General features: G+C 49.5%; 1 protein-coding gene across 23 annotated transcripts in view; it reads left to right on the top strand.

Moving 5' to 3' along the window:
* AKAP13 (A-kinase anchoring protein 13) overlaps positions 1–20295 on the top strand; it is a 323232-nt gene extending 302937 nt beyond the window's left edge. For 22 of the 23 annotated variants that reach the window (XM_070618286.1, XM_070618278.1, XM_070618307.1 and 19 more), the window contains 11 exons: positions 622–698; positions 1456–1637; positions 1752–1834; positions 4153–4347; positions 7677–7838; positions 8284–8354; positions 8796–8840; positions 11523–11573; positions 12485–12928; positions 14448–14787; positions 15605–20295. In XM_070618286.1, the coding sequence (XP_070474387.1) occupies positions 622–698; positions 1456–1637; positions 1752–1834; positions 4153–4347; positions 7677–7838; positions 8284–8354; positions 8796–8840; positions 11523–11573; positions 12485–12928; positions 14448–14787; positions 15605–15654 (1700 nt within the window). In that variant the 3' untranslated portion in view covers positions 15655–20295. The remainder of the gene's footprint in view (positions 1–621; positions 699–1455; positions 1638–1751; positions 1835–4152; positions 4348–7676; positions 7839–8283; positions 8355–8795; positions 8841–11522; positions 11574–12484; positions 12929–14447; positions 14788–15604) is intronic. The other variant, XM_070618250.1, reaches the window with a different exon arrangement.
* The last annotated feature ends 569 nt before the right edge of the window (positions 20296–20864 follow it).

The following is a 20864-nucleotide window of genomic DNA, read 5'->3' as shown; positions in this document are numbered from 1 at the left end:
GGGAAGGCTGTCTCCGGGGTACAGAGAGATTGAGATTGAGGTTGACTGGGCTGGGGGAGCTGAGAGAAGAGCCATTGTATTCACTTGGACCCGTGAAATCACAGGGCTGGGTCTAGCCTTTCTCGTTCTCTGGGGAGGGTGGAAGAAATCTACCTTTCATTAGACTCAGATATTTTTATACATCACCTTTTGGCAGCTTTCCTGTCTGCCAACCCACGCCTTTCCCCTTACTGTAATCAGAAGTTGAGAAATATTACAACCTGAGAATTTGTGGAATAGTTGCTATTTGGCATCTGTCAAAGTCCTGTTTTCCAACTTGATTCTTAAAGTATTTTATTCTTAAAATCTTGCCTTACGGCATATATCTTTCTAGAACTGAGTACTTAAACTTTTCCCAGACAAGGCTTTGGGGATAAATCCCATTTTAAAATGCCTCTACAAATCTACTGACCAGATCAGGATCCTGCAGAAATGTAAAGCTGTCGCCTTGGAGGAGGGCGGTCTCTGTCTGATTTGCCCTGTGGGGTGTGTTGCTGATGCTGAATTACCCTCCAATAAGAGCACTCAGGGAGGGCTCAGCTGTCAAGTGCTGATTGTTTTCTCTTCCCTTCCCCCTTACAGAGGTGCAGGCAGTGCTGCTTACTGACGTTTTAGTTTTCCTTCAAGAAAAAGACCAGAAATACATCTTTGCGTCATTGGTAAGCTGAATTGCTAGTCTCTTCTGTTTGTGATTAATAGTATTCAAAACAGCCAGGGTACAGACTGAGTGTAAACACTATTATTGCTCTCTCACCCCCTCAAAATTAATTGACTCAGGGCAAATTCCTCTGAGTAATTTCTTACATACCCTCGCTCCAAATTATTTTTCTGTTCCCTCACAGTCCTTTTGAGAGTCTTGAACATTTGATCTAAAGTATCTTGCTTGGCTATCTCTCCATTATGCCCCGTAAATTGTACTAATTTATTAGATTGCCATCCAGATTCTATGAAGAACCTAGAAGGATTCGTCACGTAGAAAACATGACGTTCATAGCTATAAATTAGCATTTCCTTTTTGGAAATCTTTTTCTGTTTGATAAAATAATGAGATATTTCTCATTATCTTAAATCTGTCATTGTTCGTTAAACCATATTTTTAAAAGGCATCTAGGGGCTGCCCCATGGCCGAGTGGTTAAGTTCACGCACTCCACTTTGGCAGCCCAGGGTTTCGCCAGTTTGGATCCTGGCGCTGACAGGGCACCACTCGTCAGGCCATGCTGAGGTGAAGTCCCACATAGCATAACTAGACGGACCTACAGCTAGAATATACAACTATGTACTGGGGGCGGGGGGGGGGGGGTGTTAGGGAGAAGAAGAAGAAAAAAAGGCACCTAGTCTTATCTTAGATCGCAGTTGTCCTTAAGAGTTAGAATGTTGTGTACATTTCTTATATCTGTCCTCTCCCCTTTTTCCAGGACCAGAAGTCAACAGTGATCTCTTTAAAGAAGCTAATTGTCAGAGAAGTAGCACATGAGGAGAAAGGTTTGTTCCTGATCAGTATGGGGATGAAAGATCCAGAGATGGTGGAAGTCCATGCCAGCTCCAAAGAGGAGCGGAACAGCTGGATTCACATCATCCAGGACACAATCAACACCCTGTGAGTTCAACCCCGCCCTCCAGCCTCCAGAGGCCTGGGATTCCATGACAGACTGGGCAGTGGCCAGAGTAATTGACATCTGAGGAATTTCTTGTTTTGTTTTGGTTGTATTAGCAACAGAGATGAAGATGAAGGAATTCCCAGTGAGAACGAGGAAGAAAAGAAATTGTTGGACACCAAAGCCCGGGAGTTAAAAGGTAAAGCTGTTGGATGTGGTCTGAGGCCCCTCTCGTTGGTGGCGTGTCCGCAGTCACAGAACACAGCTAGTGGTTCCCAGAGTTGCTGCTGCTCCCAGGCCGGAGCTGTCCTGGCAGGCTCCCGAGAACACGGAGGTGAATAGCTTCTAACACAAGGGAAACCAGACCTGAGCCAACACGGGCGCAGGTGAAAAACAGCTGTAAGCGTGTGTCCATTACTGGGTCAAGGCAATGTTGATTCTCTTGTCTCAGTCAGTGTTCTGGGACCCTGGTGACGTTCTTTGAACTCTGTCACAGAAGAATTTGCCAAAATTCATGGTCCATCTAAGGTTAAAACAAGGAGAGAAAGGTACTTGCGGAAAAGCGTTTTCCAGTGAATCTGTTTTTCTTAGTCACCCTGCCTCTGCTGCACGTTCACAAATGAGTTATGAGGTGGTGTGGGGAGAAGTGTGCTTGTTGATTACGCTTGGCCATGATTTATTGAGTCCCTACTGTTGCGTGTGGTCTTGTTGACATCCCTGCAGGACACGTACACAAGTGCCCACTGTGCAGGAGAGAGTGCTGAGGCCCACACGGCAGCAGCCCAGGGTCACATGCACAGCCCGCAGCAGAGTCAGCGCTGCTCCCCATCCATGGAAAGGCAGAGGCTGTGCTCTTCTCTCTTTGCTGGTGCTTACTGAATGTTCTGGGCAAAGACTGTGCCTTGGGTCAAAATAAGGCCCAGAGTCCAATAAATGTAAGCACCCAAGGAGTTTAGTTGGCCCTTCAAGCTAGACAGAGTGGCAACATTCTATTTCAGTGAGGAAAAAGCAAAGATGGACAGATGTCAACAGGGACCAGAGTTAGGTCAGATTGATCGGCCCGTGGTCAGGACGGCAGGGGTGAAAACGTCCTTCTTTTAACCTGTAGGAAGCGCTGGCCAGGCGTGTGGCTGGGCGCTCAAGATGCAGAGATTCCTCCAGCGGAGTCCCTGCCGTTGGGAAGCTCACACTCTAGCACGGGAGACACACCTACATGACGGGCCACCGGGTAGCTGACCAGACCGTAGGCACGTTTGGAGCGTGGGGAACTTCCAGCCCCACCTGTGGCGAGTCTCACAGAAGCTGACACATGGGCCACATCTGAAAAAAGTTACTTCACCAGATAAGAAGAGTAGTTTATGGAAGGTGGAAACGGACTTGAGGCGTCTGCCAAGGAATGGCAGGTGTCGTCTGTCTGGGGGGTCAGGATTAGGAGATGGGAGACTAAGCTGGGACGACACCAGGTCTTAAAAAGTAACAGGGAATGATGTAATTCTTTTAGCAGAATTTAAACTTAAACTTTTAAAATCAGTATTGAAGCCAATTGGAAGAATTGCTTGAGAAGTGGGGAAGCCACTGGGAGCGGAAAGACCACCTGGGAGACTGTAGGATAGGGTTCTGGGCTGGAGAGGGGATGGTTGTGAGGAAGAAATGCGGAAGCCATGTGGGTGGTGGGGCAAGTGAGGAGAGGGCTCTCTCCCAGGTCTCCAGGTGGGTGCACTGGAGGACGAAGATGATGTTGATGGAGGAAGAGAGCATAAGCTGAAGGGAAGAGGTGGCTTGGCAAGAATGGAGAAAAGAGGTTTCCAACATGCTTGAGAGCAGGACATCTAAGTGGAGGTAGCGTCTTGACAGTGGGACTCAGTGGTCTGGCCCCCCAAAAAGTAAGTAGGATTTGGGATGCTTTTTGTGAGTTGTCAGCACATAGGAAGGAATTGAAGCCGTGGGAGTGAACGAGCTCCCCAGGAGGAAAGTGTGCAGATATGGAAGGCAGCCAAGGATGGAGCCGAGGGGGGAACCCACATATTCCATTGCAGATGGCAGGTCTGTAAAGTGCCTTGAGAAAGAATGGTAGGAAGAGAACCAATGATGTCCTCAAAGCGAGAGAAGAAGCACTTTAAAAAGGGGGGAGGAATCATCCACGCTGGAAAGGATGGAATAAGACCTCACAGGATTCAGTAATGAAGGGTCACTGTGGAAAGAGCAGATGCAGAGCGACGGGCAAAGGCCAGGAAGAGGGGACGAGAAACAGACAGGATGCAGAGGAGTGGAGACAAAGAGCAGCTTGTTACGTCAGAAAGTCCCATGTTTGCCTAGAAAGATCCAGATAGTTTTCCAGGTAGAAATGACAGAGCAAAAACTTGATGCTGCCTTCATGATGGAAAAGAAAGGCGGGGAACAAAAACGCTTTGTTCTGTGTTGTCCCACGAGCTACCACAAGGTGGCGATGGTGTCCTATTCATCTCAGCGTACTACCGCCAGTCAAATCCCCTGACCCTTTCTCCGTGCACCTTGCAGAGCAACTTCAGCAGAGGGACCAGCAGATCCTGCTCCTGCTGGAGGAGAAGGAGATGATTTTCCGGGACATGACTGAGTGCAGCACTCCCTTGCCAGACGATTGCTCCCCAACTCACAGCTCTAGAACCCTCTTCCGCTCCAACACAGAAGAGGCTCTCAAAGGAGGCCCCTTAATGAAAAGCGCCATAAATGAGGGTAATTCAAATTGCATCCTCTTCTCCTCTTCCCAGAGTGGTTTACACGCCGATGTTATCTACCAGGTTTTACTCTTTTATTGTAAAATAAAGCACAAATACAGATAACAACCCAAAACAAATATTTCACTTCAATAAATTATCAAGTGGGCATCCTTGTAAGCACTAGCCAGGTCAAGAAATAAAATGTGACCAGACACCCCCAAAGCCCCTCCGCATGTCCTGTCCCGTCAGAGCTCCCTCCCTCCGTCCCTCCCACCCACAGGAGCAGGTACTGTGACTTGCACAGTCGTCGCTTATGTTGATGGTTTTATGGCCAAGTGCCTATTCGCAGACAGTGTGGTTTAATCTTGCTCGTGTTTTTTGATATGCCGTTTAAGATTCTTAATTTACAGTCCCCTGCACATCCCTTTCTTTTCTATACAGTTTAGCTTTGAAGAATCTGAGCTTTTTGACCTGTGGAGTTTCTCATAGTTCGGATTCCATTCGTGCAGTGGTTCTGTTCTTCTGTCCTCTGGTTCCTTCAGATGCACAGCTGGATTCAGAGGCTTAATTACTCAGACTTGACCTTTGGCAAGCTCGTAGTGCTGTTCTTGTAATGTTGTGCTCTTTCCTCAGGAGGCACAAAATAGCTAGTTGTCTCCTTTTGGTAACATAGGAAAAGCTGAATAAAAGGATAAATGCTTGATTTTTTCCCCCCTTTATTTACTAGGTTTCAAGATAGTTATTTTATGGCCATCCTTTGAAGGTGACCAGTACTTTTAAAATATTATCACAGACTCATGAATTCAAACATAGTGTTGCATGGGTTTCAAATCTTTGCAATTCTTATCCTTATTAAAAGTTCAAAATGTCGTGTATTTGCCAGTGAGTGCCTCTCTGTTAGGCTTCTGAGTCCTTTTGACATGACCCTCATGTTCTTTGAGAGCTGCTTGGGTATATTGAGATGTTCCAGGGTCATCTTGTTTTCTGCCTGGATCTGGAATCAGCTGTTCCTCTAAGAAGCTCTGGTTTCTTTTACTGGGAAATGATATTTCAGTACCACAGTCTGGGCACTAACGGTGGGCTCCTGGGGTTTTCACTGTTACTAGGTTGAGCCTTTTCAGTGGACAGCCTGGGGGGAATGTGTGTGTGTGTGTGTGTGTGTGTGTGTGTAGCATGGATTCAGGTTGTGGACTATGGGGCTTTTACTTAACCTCTTCTGTGTTACATCTGCGTCTCCTTTCTTCCACATTGTAGATCCTCAGTCCAAAGGATACATCATAGAAGTAGAAAATCCTGTATTTACTCACTGCCTTTGTCCTATCTGAACACACATGACAGTGTCAGAATAATAATACTAATATGACTATCACCGTGATTCTTTTTTGTGTGTGTTTTTTTGGTGAGGAATATTGTCCCTGAGCTAACATCTGTGCCAAGCTTCCTCTGTTTTGCATGTGGGACGCCACCATAGCATGGCTTGATGAGCAGTGTGTAGGTCTGCGCCCAGGAACCAAACCTGCAAACCCTGGGCTGCCGAAGCGAAGCGTGCAACATTAACCACTATGCCACTGGCCTGGCCCCACCTTGATTTTTATATACTGTCTCCATTCTCCCTTTTTCTGTTTTTCAAACAGTTGTACTTTGTCCACTGTCAGCTTATAGCTGTCCCTCACACACAGTACCCTCTCATCTTTAGCCCTGACCTATAGTCTCCATTCTCCTGGAACCACAGCCAGGTCTTAGGTCAGTGTGGCTAGTCATTTTGGATGTCTGAAGCGTATTCTTTAGAAGTCTCAGGAAAGCCTCGTGAGGATCAGATACCCTGAGTCCTTGCCTGTTGGTAATAGTTTGTGCCCTTTATACTTGGAAGTCTGTTCTGCTGGATGTAAAATCCTTAGTTCATATTTTCTTTCCTTGGGGATCTTAATTATTCTCAAATATGTTATTCGTTTTTTCCTGGCGTAAAGCATTGCTGTCAGAGTCTGCTCTTAATTAGATTTCCCCCATATAAGTCATGTGCTCTTTGCCTGGATGCCCAAAGGATTTTTTCCTCAATCCAAGTAGTTTTACTAGAATATGCTTTCGTGCTGGTCATTCTGGGTTGATGTTTTCAGGATTGCAGTGTTCTGTTTTGGGGTGTGGTTTCCGATTTTTCAGATTTCAGAGAAGTATTCTGAATGACCGTTTTTAGCATTCTCCTGTTCCCTGCTTTGTCTTCTTCAGGAACTCCCATCATCCGTTGGTGGATCGTCTTGGCCTGTCTTCAGTACTTGCTGCCTTCTCAGTACTTTCATGCCTCCATCTTAGTGATGTTTAAATATTCTTCTTTCACCTTCTGTTTTCTTAAGTCATTTCTGTTGGGTTTATTTGCTCCTGTATTCTAGTTACTTTTCATCTCTAAAATGACTCTTCTTTTGTTCACACTTGAGTTTTGCTGCCTCGTTTCTGTGTTTCTCATTCTGACCTGGGTTCTTTCCTGGCTTGTGTCATTTTCTTAATGTTATCAGGTCCTTTGTTTTATGGACATGCCCCTTGTCCTTTCTCTCACTTCCTCTTGTCTTAACTTTGTATGGGATTTGACTTGGATGTTTTCTGTTGCCCATTTTTATGTGAAATAAGTTTCTTAAATGTTTAGGTACGGATGGCTTTTCTCATGTCACGGGACTCTTGTGTTGTTTTCATGTAGTGTTTTTAAAAAATACGCTGGCTTGTCTAGTGAGAGTCCCTGCACGTCTCGTCCCTCCTTCCCTCTGAACCTCCCTCTGCCTCCGTCTCTGTTGCGCCTGCCCTGCTCAGTTTTATCCCCCTTCCAGCACTGTCTGCTCCCTGTGGGACTCTGCTCTGGAGAAGGCCGGGGGCTGGCCGGATTTGAGAATTCAGATAGAGACTGCTGCAGCCCCTGGAACCACTCAGTATGGGAGGGGCGGAGGCCCCGCCCATTTTAGTTGCTGTTCTCACACTGGCCCACCTTACTCTCCAGGGAGTTCCTTTTGGCTATTTTGGATGTGACTGCAGAAGCCATGCTTCTTCTGGTAAATTACTCGGCCTTCCCTGTGCTCTTTCAGACTTCCTAGGCCTTATGTAAATAAGGCTGAAGTTCTTTAATCTCTGAATTTCCTGTAGAATCCAACCAAAACTCATATCCTCAGCTGAAGTCTTTCTCTGAGCAAAGGAAGTCACCTAGTCACCCTCTGAAATTTTCGGATCATGCTCCCTGTACATATAGTGACGTTTTATATATATACGTAGACGTCTAGTGAGCACATACAGTGAGTGTATACAGTGAGGTTTTCTTTATCTCCCTGAAAGATGAGATGTCAGTTTTGTGTGTTTCCTTTTTTCCAGTGGAGATCCTTCAGGGCTTGGTGAGTGGCAGCCTGGGAGGCGCACTTGGGCAGGCTGTCAGCAGCCCCGTTGAGCAAGAAGGCACCGTCGGCCCTGTTTCCCTGCCCCGGAGAGCAGAGACCTTTGGAGGATTTGACAGCCATCAGATGAACGCTTCAAAAGGTGAGTGTGTTGGACTCGTGCTTTTCTAGGCAGCCCTTGGCTGTCAGACACAACGGAAATGATCTATAATTGGTAGCCCCCTCACCTCTGTCCCGTTCAGTCAGTTGTCGTCGTAGTGAGATCCTAGTACGTATCCAGCTGCTAAACGCTGAAGAACCGCTTTCAGTGTCACGCTCATTTTGAGTAATAAAAAGGTGTTCCTGGAATCTCAGCTAAGCTGTAGCCAAAGGAGTGATAATACTCATTTTTCCCTTTCTGCTTCTCGTTCTTCTGCATCAGTAAAATTATTAATAATCGCTTAGCTGCCACTAAATGGCTTCTGCTTTTTTAGCATTAATAGGATTCAGAAATGTCATATCCCTAAGCTGTGTATGTTGTATTCTTTTCTTGGATAATGTATTTCACAACTTCAAAAAAAAAAAAGACACTTTTTTTATTTGTCTAGGAGGTGAGAAGGAAGAGGGAGACGATGGCCAAGACCTCAGGAGGACAGAGTCGGATAGTGGTCTGAAAAAGGTATTTCTGTTTAAAATACACTGAGACCTTCTTGGTGCTTCCCTCTGAGTCCAAGTTGATCTTGTTTTGGATGTCTGAGTTGCTGTTTTTATTTCGTACTTTACTTGAAGAGGCAAGGACATTTTTACACAAACATAGTTAATAGTTGCGTTTCTCGGCCATTTGGCCTCTGTGGCTCAGAACACTGTGGTTTGTACGTTCATGGCTCTGCCACAGCCCTGGCAGGACCAGTCTCATTAGGAGGTTTCTTTAAATGCCTCAAACCGACCTGAACCCATAACAAGGCTTCCGTACCAGCTTAGCCTCAAATTGTCATCACCCTGCCATGGGAGTCTGAGGGAGAGAGGGAAATGGGTAGCCACCGCATCATGGAGACACACAGGAAATATAATGTCTGCCTCAGGACCTTTTTATTTTAAATGCATGTTTTTTGTTTTGTAGGGTGGAAATGCCAACCTGGTATTTATGCTTAAAAGAAACAATGAGGTAAGGACATTATGAGCTGTTTAGAAGAACATGATCTTGTTGTAATTGCTGGTTAGGAATACTCACTTTTGTGCTGTCGTAACACACTGCCTCCTGGCTGTGATCTGTGCGTGAGCAGCAGTTGTCAGTTCCTTTCGCCTTGCCTTGTCCCCGCCCCAGGGCCTCAGGGGCTCTGCCGGAGTGCTGCCTGCTCTGCTGGCCTCTGCCTCTGTCCTGGAGAAGCCGCTTGCTTTCTCCAAGCATGCGCTGTGAAGCCCCTTCGGTGGTTTCTTTCTGTCCAAGTGCACTGAGGAGAATTTGTAGCCACTTGTAACACAAGCCTGGCGCCAAAGCCACAAGGCTGGAACAGGGCAGATTAATTTGTGGCTCACTCTGCATAGTAATTTCTTGCCCTCGAGGATTCAAGTTGAGTTTTCTTCTTTGAGCACTGCTTTTTGCTCAGTGTGGGTGTCACTCTAAAAGTTACCCGGCGTCCTCCTGGTTCGAGAGAGATTCAGCTGCGCGTCTTCCTCCCCCTCCTTCCGCGAGCTCCGCTTGTCCTGAGGGACACCTGCACTGCGTCCCTCAACTGCCCCTCTCCTGCTTCTTCAGGAATCCTCTTCGAGCTTCCTGCCACCTCCTGACTCTGAGCCTGAGCCTCGTGTGTGAGCAGACGGGGCGGTAGTGGCTTTTTAGGGGGTACCTCTTAGGATGCTCTTTGTATTTCTTCTTGCTTTTAACATAATATCTTAAATCCCCAAGGAGCTTTGTTTTGACATTTTTAATTAAGAGAACCTTTGCCTTTTTCCCCCTCAAACTCGGAAGGATACTGTTTTCTGGTTGTTGGTACAAAGTCTAAACAGTGTGGTATCCTGAAGGAGTCCCGTTAAATGAAATAAACCTGCGCTCGCGCAGACCTGCTCTGGATCTGCTGTGTGAAATTAGCTCTTAGTTGACTTTCCCACTTGGCGAAATTTACATTTAAATTTCCCTTCTATTTAGTGAGAAGAGTCAGGCAAGAAATAGTACAAGACCAGTGTTTCTCAGGCATTCCCAGCAGGGGTTATACACTCTGGATGCGCTATGGATGCTTGGCAGTCAGCTGGTCTTCTGTGATTTCCCTCTCTTTCTGTTTATTAAGAATAAGCTTAAATGAGGGGTGAAAGTATTCTCAGAAGAGCTAAGCCTGATAATTAAGTTTTCTGTGTTTTGTCTTAAGTATTATACAAGGAATACACGTTCATGGTAGAAACTTTGAAAGATGTCTAATAATGTAAAAAAGGAAAAAAATAAGTAAAGATAATCCCACCACTGAGAAATAACTACTGTTAAATATTTGATGTTTATATTTCCAGCCTTTTTTCTGTAACGTATATTTATATGTCTGTTTGTGTGACTATGAATAGTATAAAAATAGTTTTATACAATTTGTATCAGTACTTCCTGGAGCTTTGTGTCCTGCTTTTTTCTCTTAACATACGTCAGAAGCATTTCCCCAGGCCATATTTCATATTTGTACAAACATGCTCTTTAACAACTGCATGTTATGATGTTGTCTACCATAATGTATTTAATCTTTCCAGTGGTTCTTTCTCCACTTTTTTGCTTTTGAAATGATGCAGCCAAGAGCATCCATGTACACACATTGATTATTTCCTCAAGATGCCAAACTGCCCTCTAGAAAGAAAGCTGTGCCATTTCACGTGTTACATAAATGCCCATTGGTATTTCTTCTTTCATAAATTGCTGGTTTGTGTTCCTAACCTGTTTTTCTACTAGGGTACTTCATTTCTTTTCTTACTGATCTCTGAGAGTCATTTTTATTTTTACTTATTTTTTCTAATTATTTTATTGAGGTCATAGCAGTTTATAACATTGTGAGTTTCAGGTGTACATTATTATTCATCAGTTTCTGTATAGTCTGCATCGCGCTCACCACAATAGTCTAATTTTTATCCATCACCATACATATGTGCCCCTTACCCCTTTCGCCCACCTCCCAACCCTCTTCCCCTCTGGTAACCACTAGTCTGTTCTTTGAGAGCGTTTTTTAAATCAAAGATTTTTCCGTTTGACTTTCTGTTGAGTTTGTCCTTTGCCTTCTAATTTTATATTTTACATAGTGGAAGTTGATGTGTGTGCGTGTGGGGTTTCTTGGATCGCTTCTGTCTTTGAAAACCCTTTCCTGGTTCAAGATCAGAAAACATTCTCATATTTTCTCATAGCCCTTTTATGGTTCTTTTTTTACACTTAATATTTCATCTGTTTGAATGTTTTTTGTGTGAACCAGCCCCAGCTTAATTTTTTCCAAAGATTTAGCCAATTTCTCCGAACGATTTGTTGAATATTCTTTCCTTCCCCATTGATATACTAATTCCTGTGGTTCGCTTCTGGGTTTCCTCTTCTGTTACACTGAGATATATGCCATTTTGTGCCACTTTGAGTAACTGGAGCTTTAGAATACATTTGAACGTGTGCTGATGTCCCTCCTGCTCTCGCGGGTGTTTTGTTTGTTTGATGCTGTTTGTTTTTCTTGGTGGCTGGTACCTGCGTATTCTCTTGGGTGCTTTCAGTATGAAAATATTTCACGCAAATGCGAGCACCTCATGTGTGTTCAGGAGGCTGAGTTGTCGGGTGACACGTGGTGTGGTGGGTTCTGAGGCTCAGTCCTGAGGTGACGTCTCCACTGTGTTCCTTTGGCAGCAGGTCGTCCAGAGCGTCGTCCATCTCCACGAGCTCCTCAGCTCCTTGCAGGTGCGTGCCTTTCGCTTTCATCCCTTCACTTACTTGTTTCCAGAAAACAGTGAAGAGGGTATTGTTGGCCTGGATCTTGGCAGTTTGCAGGTTGCTTATGGGTAAATGGGGCCCTCAGTCTGGAGAAGTCAGGCTGCCATATGAGAAAGGTTACAAGACGCCGTGGCTAGAGCATCCTCTCCTTCTGAGACTGGAATGGCTGAGCAGATGGGAGGCTGCGGGAGCTGTTGACGGCAGCACCACAAGGACAGAGGGTGCTACCAGGCACTGGGAGCATCATTTCAGTCTGGAAAGGGCTTTTACGTGATTCCGAGGTTCCATATGCCATAGCTCTGTGTGGTATTTGGATAGAATGGCCTTCCCAAAACAGCTGTTTAGTACTTTCTGGGAATTATCCTTAAATTCTGCTCACTTCTTTTCTTGAGGATCTAACCAATCCAATTCCTGCTTCTCCCCACCTCCAAAATATACACACTCCCCGCTACAGGCAATGTCAACAGCATGTGGCCAAGTTTAACCAAAAACCGAGAGTTCCTGCACCATTGACATTCCCACATACTAACCACAGGGGTCATCCTGGAGCATTTTCACCAGAACAGCTTAAAAATGAGGAGAGGGGTCCGCCCATGATGTAATGGTTAAGTTCGGGGTACTCTGCTTCCGTTGCCCAGGTTCGGATCCCAGGCATGGACCTATGCTACTGGTCAGCCATGCTGTGGTGGCATCCCACATACAAAAGAGAGGGAGATTGGCACAGATGTTAGCTCAGGGCGAATCTTCCTCAGCAAAAAAAAAGGGAGTTGGTAGTCTGTCACAGTGACTCGTTCCCCCCAGCACAGGGTCAGGAGGGCTCTTGAGGTTCGCTGTCCTCGGGACAGAGCTGCATTTCTCCCTCGCCGTGTCTCCCTCAGGGTGTGGTGTTGCAGCAGGACAGCTACATCGAGGACCAGAAGCTGATGCTGAGCGAGAGGGCGCTGGCGCGCAGCCTGTCGCGGCCCAGCTCGCTGGTGGAACAGGAGAAGCAGCGCAGCCTGGAGAAGCAGCGCCAGGACCTGGCCAACCTGCAGCGGCAGCAGGCGCAGCACGCGGAGGAGCGGCGGCGGCGCGAGCGCGAGTGGGAGGCCCGCGAGCGGGCGCTGCAGGAGCGCGAGGCGCGGCTGGCGCAGCGCGAGGAGGCGCTGCAGCGGGGCCAGCGCGACCTGGAGCGCGAGCGCACCGAGCTGCAGCAGCGCAAGGGCGCCTACCAGGGAGACCTGGAGCGCCTGCGCGCTGCCCAGAGGCAGCTCGAGAGGGAGCAGGAGCAGCTGAGGCGCGACGCCGAGCGCCCGCGGCCGCCGGAGCGGGACGTTGGCCAGGTACGCGGGGAGGCAGAGAAGGGCTTCCCGTTCCCACGGTCACCGCCAGGTGGCCGCTGGCACAGGGAGGAGCCCTGTGTGCTGAGCACCAGCGGAAAGTGGGCAGAGACACAAAGGCTGCTTTGCAGAGTCTTTTTTGCGCTGAAAGGGGGCAGGTGGGGAAGTGAGCATCTCTTTTTGCATCTCTGAGAGGCTGAGAAGGGAGAAGCTGGGATTTTGGGGCGAAGTCAGCAGGCGCTTGTTGCCGACTGGCACTTCCCTCCGCCACCCTGGGCTGGGCTGGGGGAGCCTCGGCGTGTCTGAGAGGGTCAGCCAGGCGGGGTTCAGGAGCACCCCCGCTGCTCTGCGCCACCTAAGAAATCGAATGGTACCCGCCTAAAGGAACCCGTATCCAGAGGGGGAGGCTCGCAGAGGAGAAAGGCCCCCCGGAGCGGGAGCGCTGCGCTCGCTGGACGGCAGTGAACGGCACTGGCACCCGCGTTACGGAAACAACCTGGGGTGGGCTCGGGGCGGCAGTGACCGAGCTGTCCCAGCAGAGGGGTGGGAGGCGGCCACTCTTGGTGGAGAGCGGTTCCTGCGGGGACCGCAGATGTCCGGGCTGGCTTGATCCCTGACCTGTCTTGCTTCCACGGATGAAACCTTTCTTATCTGTAGCTGCTCACTTAGATGGGAAGGCTTCCAGGTTTCCAGCGCGCTCACTCCAAGTTTATTTCAGCGACACTCCGTGGTTATTGTGCAACACCGACACTTGTGGCAGATGGACAGCCCGGGTGCACACAGAGCCACGTGTCTGTTGATACTCATAACATGTTGCTATTTGTTTGACTGGCTGACCTCGACCATGAAAGAAAATTAAGCTGACATCTTCCGAAGGGGGGCACTTGAGCTTCCTACGGAGGTTTTCATGTGTATGGCGGGGAATGCAAATGGCCCTGCTTTGCTTTTTATGACGCGAGGAAGGCTTCCACCCCCGCCCCAATAAAACCCACGGGGCTTCCACAAAGCAGGGTTCCCAGGCACAGGGAGGGCACAGGCCAGACTGACGGGCTTTCCCTTTCTGTCTTTGGTTTAGCCTTTCACTAGGGTCTTGGTGTGAGGTGCACCCACCTGCTCACCTGAGCTGGCTTCTGTAATCTCTTAGCCCTGAAATACGTGTCTGCGTCCCTGTGTCAGTCAGTCCTCAGATACCAGCTCCCCTGTGTCTTCAGGACAGGGAGCACTTCTCTCGGCTGCCTCATCCAGGGAGCTGTTAATTCTTGATGATGCTGAGGTTAAGTGCAGGTAATAAAAATATGAATGGTATCAAAGGCCACATTTTCAACACTTTCATAGATACCACTTGGGGGTCAGTCAATAAGCTGAGACGTTCTGAATCTTTTAACAAAGAATGGTGTAGAGTCCCAGGTAGCAGGCGTGCCCCAGGCTGACCCACGCAGTTGCTCTCAGCCGGCATTCATGGAGTGCGCACCGGGATGCTGCCGGCCTCGAAGTCAAAACCCCTTCTCTTGCACATGTGCAGGTTTCGCATCAACACTCGAAGCTGCTGAGGATCCCATCCTTCTTGCCCAACCCTGAGGAGTGCCCCTTGCCGTCTGCGCCTTCCATAGCCAAATCAGGGTCATTGGACTCAGAACTCTCAGTGTCCCCAAAAAGGAACAGCATCTCTCGGACACCCAAAGATAAGGGGCCTTTTCATATACTGAGTTCCACCAGCCAAACAAGCAAAGTACCAGAGGGTCCGAGCCAGACGCCAGCGGCCAGCTCCAGCTGCAGCTCCACCCGCCTGTTTGGGTTGGCGAAGCCAAAGGACAAGAAGGACAAGAAGAAGAAGAGCAAAGGGGGCCGCTCACAGCCCGGCGGTGAGTCCCACCCCTGGGTCTCGCTGTGGCCGAGCTGTCCCCGCACCCTGCACAGTGGGCAGATTGTAGTGGCCCCGGGGGGTAACGACAGGTGCCCCCTCAGCTGGGAAAGCTGAGTTGTCGTGCTTCTGCCAAACCCACCTGCTCTGCCCGCAAAGGACCGTGGGAACTTACACTGAGAACACCAGTGAACGAGCGTGAGGGCCCATTCTCTGTGTGCACGTGCATGCAAAGGAGCAGAGCCTTCGTTTTTCAGGCGTTCATTGTCTAGTTGAGTAGCTGAAACTCTACTCAGTGGAGCAGTCACGGTCGTCCCTGCCTTTCTGGGCCAGGCCTGTAACTGGTGACAGTGACTGGTGCTTGGTGAGCATTTTCCAAGATCTGATTTAACCCTCGAAGTGACTGTGAAGTAGGGGACACGAACCAGAGAGATGAAGTGATGTGCTCACTGTCACAGCTCGTGAGTCGGTCACTGAACAGGGCTCCCACTTAGGCCCTGCTTTCCCCCGAATCTTTCTCTGTCCCTCGTCACTAGGAGTGCTCTCTCCCTTCTGTGTGGGAGGTTAGAGAAAAATTTCTGTTTGCAGCCTGCTTATAAACAGAAAGTCCAGCGCTCCTGTCAGGCTCACGGGAGCAGCAGGTAGCGAAGGCTGTCGCTGAGGTCGTCGTGCAGCGTGCGGGGAGCCGATTGCCCGCCGGCCCCAGCCGTCCACCTGCATCCCCAGAAACTTGTGTTTGGGGAAAAAGGGAGGGAATTCAATGAAAAGAGCAGTTTTTTTCTGAATTTCATTTTCCTCTTTGGTTGCTCATGTTCCAGATGGCCCTGCGTCGGAAGGACCTGTGGAGGGGGAAGAGATCTTCTGCTGACCTCCCCGTGCTGAGGCAGCGCCACCTGTCCCAGCCCGCGGTTCCTGGCCCGCCCCCCTGCTGCTCCTGTGTGCGTGCTCTTCCATCAGACGCCCCCGCTCTCCAGCGTCCGGTCCTCCTGCGCTGCCCCAGGTCCTTGACCCGAGGAACAGACGGTCTTGAGTGTCAGGGTGGGGAAGAGGCCCAGGATTGGTGGCTGCCGGCGACTCACGTGCTGGGGCCGACCCTACTGAGGATGTTACACTGAAAGTAGTGGCCCAAGAAGTCCAGGAGATGGTTTTTGACATGTCAGGAATTCCTAAAGGCCAAAAGAGTGTTTCCCAATGAGATCTGACACTCTGCCTGCCTTTGATTTGGGGGACACAACCAAAACTCAATCAGCAGGTCGTTCAGCCTTGATCTGTGTACATAGACAGTAGCCCATCTGCATGGACACGTGGGGTACGCCGGAACGATGTACAGTCTGTCCGGCGCTGCGCAGGGAGCGTGCGGGCACTTGGGGTCGCACCCACGTCCTCCAGAGCTGTCCCCCTGTAAACCCACCGTGCACGCCTCGCCCCTCCTGCATGTGTTTCTCATTCTATTTTAGAAGGGATGACAAACATTTGTGAAAACCAGTTGAGAGAAGGCTTGATGTGCTGAAAACGTGTGTTACCTGTACCTCCTTAATTTTGGCATTTCAGTCACTAAAAAAAAAGCATCTAAGTTCATCATCAAATCCAGAAGAAATCATATGCTGGCTTTCCAAGATGTTTGCCCATGTATTTCGGGCACAGGTGAAGTAGAGAGGCCGCTTCCCTGTGACCCCTGTGGTGTGACACTTTCTGGTTGTCACTGACCAGAAGGGGCCACAGCCTTCTGGCAGTATTCCTGAGACCTCACGTGGCTCCCAGGGAGCCGCTCCTGCTGCCCTCCCTGTTGGGAGAGAGGGGCCCTGTGGGCGCTGTGCCGCTAGTGCCGCCTGCTTCTCCCGCAGCGAGGTTGTCCCACCCCTCGGCCAGGACAGCTGGCCCAGCAGCAGGTGCAGGTGCAGGTGTTCAGCCTCTGCCTGGTGATTCCCACCAGGACAGGCAGAGGAGAGCTGGCCGAAGGGGTGGCTTGGAAGGTTCTTCTGGGTCAGGAGGCCTTGACAAAATGTGATTCCTTAAAAAATGTTTCCAGTCTAAAGGTTGTTGGTTATTCTGCTCTCCCCCTCGCAGGGGCCACGGATGCTGCCTGTGTTCTCTTTCTCTTCTCTCTCTTTTCCTTTTCCCTCTGCGTTCTGATCGGTTGGCTCGAGGCTCGTCCCCAGCAGGCAGGGGCAGGGCAGGCCCCATTGGCGATGCTTCCCTCTGAAGCTGTACACCTGCCACACTTGTCGCTCTCCCTGCGGGCAGACCCTGGAAGATTCTGTGCTTTACATGTGGCCTTTCATTCTTGCTCTTTGCCCCTCAGGAGCATGGGTCTTTGGACATACTTTTTAAAAAACAAACAAAAAAATCTGTAACTTGGTGCTTGTTGATGAGTTGCAAGCTGGCCTTGCAGATGGAGATATTTATCTTTCAGTTTATTTGAAAGAGGTCTGGTTTAAAATTTTTAGCTTAGATTTGTTTTATTTATTTTGTGTATGTGTGTGTGTGCGTGCGTGTGTGTTTGAAGGGCGAACACACAAAGCCCAACGGTTTCAGCTCTCTGATCAGTGCAGGAAGCGAGGAGCAGCCAGCCCCACTCACCCCTCGGTATTTGTCCAAGTGTCTTGAAGGCCCAGGAGAGAAGAAGGGTTGGGGAAGGGGTCCGTCTCCTTTGCTCCTCCCGCACCCCCCATCCTTTGATTGAGGGATGTCCTCTTCCTTGCCTGAGAGTTAAGAAACTTGTCCCTGTGAGCTACTCTCACCTGTGTTTGTCGTGGAGATTTCTTACCCTTCAGAAACAGGCTAAGAACCAGCTGATGTTGTCTTGCACCTGGTGGGCCCCCCAGAGACCCCAAACAGCAGGAAGTCCAGCCGCTCCCTCCACCGATCCGTGCAGCTCCGAGGTACAGCTGTGCCTGCCATGGTTTTCCTCAGGTCCGCATGCAGCCCGGCTCTCTGTCCTTGTCACTCGCCCAAGTCCCCCTCTGTGGCTGCACGTCCCACAGAGAGCGCTCTGCTGGCAGGGCAGGGAGCTGAGAGTGAGGCCCTGCGTGCTGCTTCCTCCGTGTCGCTGGAGGCCAGGCCACCTGTTCTGGGCTTGAGACAAGGAGGGTCAGTGCTAGTGAGACCTGCTCCCGCTCCCGCTCATCACAAGAGTGCTGTGACGCGGCGTCTCTGTTCACTGCTGCATAGTGGGATTCCAGTTTAAAGTGTCCTTTTCTCCCAGCCAGCTGTGACGTCTGAGTCGCTTTGGTGGTTTCAGTGGTAGTTTGTGAAAGTGGAGGTTTCACCTCTGCCCACTGACTTAAAATGGTTTGGTCAGGTTCTGGTTGGACAAGTCTAGAATCAGCGCATCAGAAGGTAGTCTGCCTCCGCCCCAGCTGCCCCACTTCATCCAGAATATTCTGCATGCAGAAGAGACCCGCTTACCAAGACGGGGCTTTAGTGCCTGGGCCGTCTGCCCCCTTTGCAGCTGAACTCGGGGATTTATTGTCACGCGCAGGGAGCTGCCTGCGATTGTGCTGCGTGTGCTCTTGCTTTTGACCTTGAGAACCACTCTGGTTACTGAGTCTGCAGCCCTGTCTGGGTTTCTTTCCTGTGAGAAGGGGTTGTCTTCTAGGGTGACTGAGTCAGTTCCCCACAGTGTCCCCACGCTCGGAGGCCGTGCCTCTCCGTCAAGCTCAAGAAATCACATGCCTGGCGTTGCGTTTTAAGTTTTGGGCGACAGACAGAGACACCATCCGGAGTCCCCAGATTTCCAGAATCTAACGATTTTCCTGGAAGGAGGCTGGCTGCATCTTCTCTCAAAACTTCTATCATCTCAATCGTCGTCATCCCAGTTGGGTGACGTGTGCACTTTAAATGCTTTCATTGGTTGGCTTCAATTTTGAGACAATCAACAGTGTTAACTGTTTTCTTCTTTGAAAATGGAGAGGGTTAAAAACATGCGAATTGCCATAATTCAATCTTTGCCAACATTCCATCCTCTATCCCCACAAGAGCTGTCTGTGGGGAAGAAATCCTTATCAAGATTTTTTTCGAAAAGGTACGAATCTTACCTTTTTTCCTCTTAATGTCTCAGGGTAATACCACTAAAAGTTGTCCCTTGCTAATTTTCTCCCTTGTCTCTTGTCTTCCCAAGCCCCTAGTGTTAGTAGTAGCAAGCACGAAGTTCTAAGACCCTTGGGGCTGGTTGTACCTTTATGTGGGGGGGTGGGTGTTGGTGTGTCAGGGTCTAATGAACTAGGCTCCACCTTAAATGAAAGGTTGGACCAGAACCTTAGAGGCCAGAACATGAGCAGAAGTTGCTGTTCACAGACGTCCTCCATATTGCCTCCTTTCGTCTCGAAGGTTCTTTTCCCATAGCCAGGTTTTTCTTCCCCGGGGTTTAGTATTTTCATTGGAGCTGTGGTTTACTCCATTGTTGATGAGCGGCCGTTGTGCCCTGAGGACAGCCAAGCCCTGGGAGGGCTTTAGAGAGACAGTCCTGGTGAGTGGGCTTCAGTGGCCATAGTGAGGATGGCCTGGAGGGGACCCCAGATGCTGCAAAAGCGTATTGACCCCCCCCCCCCCAATTCGTGGACACCCTTCGAATGTGGGAGCCCGGAAGTGACCCTTCAGGTTAAACAGTAGCAGTGGCTGACAGACGTGCCCACGGCCCTGGGGGTCGGACCCAGCCCGGCACTGTTGCCCTCTTGCATCCTCAGAGACCAGGAAGAGGGCAAAGACTTTGTTTTGGTTTGGTTCTTCATTTTCCTTTCGATGTAGCATAACATTCCTAGTTCACCAGCGCATTGGAACCCGCTGCCTGCTGGCCAGGTTTTAAAATGAAAAGTATTTTAATGCTGCCATAAAAGGAAAAAAAAAAAAGGAAGGGGAAAAAACAAAGGCTTCTTTCCATGTACTCATCTAATTTAATTTGTCAAAAGATTGACAGGCCTTGAATTCCTTCTCCATCTCGCTAAGGTTTAAAGATGGGCAAACCCTGTGGGCTAAAGTGTCTGCTGCCACCGAACATGACGACCCGCCCCAGACCCCGGGCTGAGCCGGCCTGGGCTGGGGGCTCCCCCACTTCACCCCCTCTGCCTTTCAGCCACTGACAGGACGGGCAGCGCCGACGGGGACCGCCCGAGCTCGGCTCGCCCGTGGTGACGGTTTCGCCTGGGGTTTCCCGAGTGTCACTCAGCCCGTGGCCGGCACATGCGCGGGGGACGCCAGGCTGTGCAGGAGGGTCGTTTCCCTCCGCCTGTACCTCTGCTCCCATTCGTTATTTTCAAATGCTATATGAACATTTCTGTGCTAAATTCTATTAAATAAAAAGGGGTTAAAACCCAGAGGCTGTATATTAATTTGTAATTATGTATAAAGTAAAGCAGTTTTAAACTGTAAAGATTTTTTTCAGTGTGTTTTCTGGAATTTTGCCACAACATACTGGCTTTGTATTTTATTTATCTTCCTTTCTAGTTACTGCTTCAGACTCTTGTAAAGTCCCCCTCGACCCTTTCAAAAAAATAAATGTCCTTTAAGTCTCGATTGTGGCTGTGACGTATTCCTGTCCCTGTGGGCGTCCCAGTGAGAGTCCCAAGATCCTCGGGGGTCCTGGTCAAGGGGGTGCCCCTCCCCAGCTGTCAGGAGCGCCTTCTCCCCCAGGCAGCCTGATTTCTGCACCTCTGGGACTGGGAGCCGGGAGCGGGGTCCTGGAGCGCCGAGCAGCTTCCTGGGGACTCCCGCTCTTTCCTGGAGCCGGGGCCCAAAACCCAAAGGTGTCAAGAGTCAAAGCTATTTCCAGCTGAATCAGTGTGGCAGGAAAGTGTCCTTTGTTGTAGAGTGTACCACATCAAGAAGATTCATGTTAGTTTGCCTTTCTTGGCCAACTATCTTCACCCCATCCTACCCGCAAACAAGGGCAGTTGCCACAAACTAATTGGGAAGGAAAATGCTATTTGCATGTAGCTCCACAGGGATTTACTGGGCCGGCTCTCAGGGCGCGGGCTCTCCCTCCGAGAAATGGCTGAAATGCACAGTAGGAGCTGTCGCTGCCCCTGCCTGCAGGAGCCTGCAGTGCCTCTGTCGCCTCTGAGCCTGAGCCCGCCGTCCCTC

Source organism: Equus przewalskii, chromosome 1 (genome assembly GCF_037783145.1).
Source record: "Equus przewalskii isolate Varuska chromosome 1, EquPr2, whole genome shotgun sequence".
NCBI lineage: Eukaryota > Metazoa > Chordata > Mammalia > Perissodactyla > Equidae > Equus > Equus przewalskii.
This window is presented reverse-complemented; position numbering and strand designations above follow the sequence as displayed.